This window comes from Antrostomus carolinensis, unplaced genomic scaffold, assembly GCF_000700745.2.
Source record: "Antrostomus carolinensis isolate BGI_N321 unplaced genomic scaffold, ASM70074v2 scaffold16829, whole genome shotgun sequence".
NCBI lineage: Eukaryota > Metazoa > Chordata > Aves > Caprimulgiformes > Caprimulgidae > Antrostomus > Antrostomus carolinensis.
In genome coordinates this window covers 3,270-7,008 of record NW_010340799.1, presented here as the reverse complement: position 1 = coordinate 7,008, position 3,739 = coordinate 3,270, and the positions used below count along the sequence as shown (strand labels likewise).

The window sequence follows — 3,739 nt, the reverse complement described above, 5'->3', positions numbered from 1 at the left end:
AAAAAGAGAGAGTGTTAAAGACCGAAAAGATACATTTCTTGCATTAGTCCAGAGGCAGGCTACATCCTGCTGGTGCCCTGACTTACATGAATTGTCCCAAATTCAGCCCTTTGAGTGAGCTAATTGGCCATCACCCAGCTCTGAGAACAAAGCGTGTCTAACTGTCCATTCAAATGGACAGATCTTGGATGAATTTTCAGTAAGATAATGTGCAATATCAGGCAGTGACCAGCGTCTACCCATCTAGACCGTATCCTTCCTCAGTTGTCCAAAGTGCCAACAGATCCCTCACAAACAGAAGCCAACAACAGCTGGAGAAAATAACTCAGTGAAAGTTATCTGTGTTGGAGGGAGGCTGAGCAGGGCATGTTACTTGAAGGCGGCCACACAGTCCCTGGAGAAACCTAAGCAGCTGAGAGCTCATGACCAAGAGCTATTGAATTCTTGGTGAATAATAGTTCCTAGGGGTGATGTAAAACTGTTCACAAGCTTAGGAGAAAATAAGGTTGTTCCAGAGATGCAGAGGAACAGGAAAAGTCAGCTCACATGAAAAACTCAGCAGGTTGGAGTGACACAGCAAGCTGATCCATTGGAGCAGGCTGGAGGTGTTAGGAGATCTGTTTACTGTCCAGTTCAGAAGTTACTGTGGCCATGCTATAGAAATTCTCCCACCCACCTGAGTCACATGACAGCTCAGATTAGAGCAATCACTCATCAGCAGTGAAAGTTCTCATTTTTTTTCCAATTATTTTTCTACTTGCTAAAGAAAAATAACTTTTCAACACCTCCTCAGTAGTGGGATTCATCCATCACTTGCAGGAGCTCCTGATGTATTTAGTTTGGAGCCTCATGTTCAGCTGAACTTTCCAACAAACTGAGCAAGAAAAAGAAACATCTTGCAAAGTGGCTGCATCAGCCTGCGTGCTGTGAGCCCAGAATAGCGCAAGAGAGCTGAGCCTGCATCAGGCAACGAACACTAAGTGCTTCCAGAGTTTCCTGAGATAAGCTTTTTAGAGTGATATCTTCTCTCTGAACCCCAGTGAGACTTGGAAGTCATTCAGCATCCAAGTTACAAACTTCTGCTACTGCTTCTGCATTTTGGCCCCCTTGTGTTGTCCCACTAGGTCAATGCCACCATGCCAAGCACCTGGAGCAGTGACAGCACCATGGAACAAGCACCTCAAACACTCTCCACCTATAAAGCCACTTGGGACTTCCCAGCTGGGGAGTACTTGCAAGCAGCAAAGAGCATTTAGAAGAGACCTTCTAAAATGGTAAGTTTTAGATTAGATGTTAACTTTTAGAAAAGTTAAAGATCCTTACCTTCATAAAATTGGCTTTGTCATTTTCCAGGTAAAGCTCCTGGGTTGTCTCTGTCAGCTCCTTGCAGGTGTCAAGATGTTCCCCACAACTGACCAGCTGCCCATATAAAGCTTCCAGCTTCCGCCTCTTCTCTTCCCCGAGTGCTTCCAACTGTTCTTCATACTTCTGAGCAAGCACTTGCACTGCATCATTGTAATGCACCTCGAAGTTCTGCTCCTGCCTCCCAAAGTTTTCCTGCAAGGCATTTGAGAATTGGTTTCTTCGTGTCAGGCCTGATCCATAGCTCAGACAGAAAAAATCTTACTCAGGTCTGCCTAAAATTCTCCTTGCTAGGCAGGCAGTGCCAGTACACAGAAGGTGTAATTTGACTAATTTGCATTTTTAGGGGTTTATTCTATTCATTCTCCCCAACTGAGGCACAAGAGAGTGTTGGATTTGGTTCCAGACATAATAAGAGCATCAGAAATGATAATAAAAACAGTGATGCAAGGCAGCTGTCTCCAACCTAAGCCCAGAGAGCACAACTAGGGATATATCCTAGCTATAATCTCCCAAGTGTTTCCACCAACACAGTCAAGCATATTCTTCTAAGAGAGAAACCATGGCAACCCAGTGGGATCCATGGATTTGCGCTGGGGGAGCTGAGCAGCTAATGCTGATATCCTCAGTAGCTGCTGGAGAAAGCATTAGGAAGGAAGATTTAAGGAGCAAGCAAGGCTTTATTGCCAGCAGCTGCCCACTGCTCAGGCACCGATGTCTCCTTCTGTGCTGCATGCAGCAGAGAAAAGACAGCGGGTGCCTTGAGTTACTGCTCCAGTCTGACTTGCTGCCAGCGGGGCCCCTTCCCCTGGGGACAAGTTGACACCAGCAGAGCAGGAGCACAGCTCCTGCAGTGCTACAGCTCGATGCTGCTGGTCCAAGGGTTTGCCTCTATCTGGCACTTCTGTAAGTGAAGCCAAGTGAACACAAGGGGTACACGCAGGATGGACTAGTTAGATCACAGGTCCCTGGCCATTTAAGACTAAGAAAACTTGAGTGGGGGTTACTTTATTTCTGCATACAAGTGTCTGTGCAAATGCTTAATGTGGTTTTACTAGCCCACTTAAAAAATTCATTAGGATGAATTTTCCTGAGTACCTCAGTCTAGGCAAACCCCAAGATAACTCTGTGCTCTGTTACCATAATTACTCACCTCATTAACAACTGAACACTTTGACTGTCAAAACCATTCTAACCCCAGTACCACAAAGCCCAAGAAGAAAACTCCTTACCTCTACAGTGATGAAGATTTCCTCCAAGTGACTGGCAAAGTTTTCCATCTGAGCAATCTGCTCTTCCAGTTTGCACATGTTTTTATGAATCTCCTCCTACCAAAACACCAGCATGATTCTTAGTGTGTTTGAACGCTGTTTTAGAGGCACCGCAGTGCACTCATGGTACTCTTACCTTTTCACTTTCCACAGCACTGGGGAGCTGAGCCACCTCATGATCCTTGTGCTCACCAAACAGTTTGTCAAAAGCTCGGATTGGCATCTTGCAGGTAGAACAAAAAACATCTGCCACTTCCTCCTCCTCACTGACAGCCAGACTGCTCCACTCATCTGACATGCCGCCGCTGTTAAGCTCCTCTCTGGACCGTATGTGGTGCTCAGCCTCATCCTCTGCTGTGGCTTCGCTCTGGTCTTCATCTTGAGAAGCTTCACCAGGAAGTCCCTGTTGCTTTGTGCTTTGACTTTTATCTTTCACTGGCGAGCTGCTTTTTGATGCATTATATATGGAGCCTTGTGACCTTGCTTTTTCTGTGCGAGGAGGTGGCCATCTGCGCTCCACCATCTCAAGGTGTCCTCCAAGAAGTTCAAGCTCTTTTTCCCTATCTTCATCAAGTCCATACATCTTAGCCAATTCTGCAACCTCCTTTTCCAAGTCATATCCAGCTTCTTGTGAGTGATGAATTTTTTCACTGCTCAATGCAGATTCCCTTCTTGTATCCCCCCGAGATCGGTCTCCTTGACCAGACAGCTCTTCAGGAAAGATATCAAACCTCTCCTTTGATCCATAAAGATCCATGTGATAAAATATCAAGCCTTCAGCCTCAGTCTCACTAGACTCTGGGACTGGCGGGGACACTGAACGACCAGGCAACTGGTCATTAGTTTCATACTCTCTTGCACTGCCAAATCTGGATGACATTGGTATCCTCAATGAGGCTTTTGAGTTGTCAAGTCTCAATCCTGTAAAAGAAAAGAAAGATCCTTGGCTACATGCTTAGATGTCAAACATGGGATTTTCTTGCATAAAAATATATAGATGGAATAGGTTTGGCTGAGGACTGCTCAGGGCCTGGAGGTAGGCATGGGAAAGACCAAAGCTGCTAGGAAGTGAAGCTTCTGAAGAGAAGCCACAGAAAGCTTTTTTT

The 3,739-nt window shown here is 45.7% G+C and overlaps 1 protein-coding gene across 1 annotated transcript in view; it reads right to left on the bottom strand.

Moving 5' to 3' along the window:
* The window catches only part of FSD2 (fibronectin type III and SPRY domain containing 2), a 16,547-nt gene extending 13,034 nt beyond the window's left edge, over positions 1-3,513 (bottom strand). The window contains 3 exon segments of the mRNA XM_010176294.1: positions 1,304-1,557; positions 2,595-2,690; positions 2,770-3,513. Coding sequence (XP_010174596.1) covers positions 1,304-1,557; positions 2,595-2,690; positions 2,770-3,513 — 1,094 coding nt within the window.
* Positions 3,514-3,739: the final 226 nt, after the last annotated feature.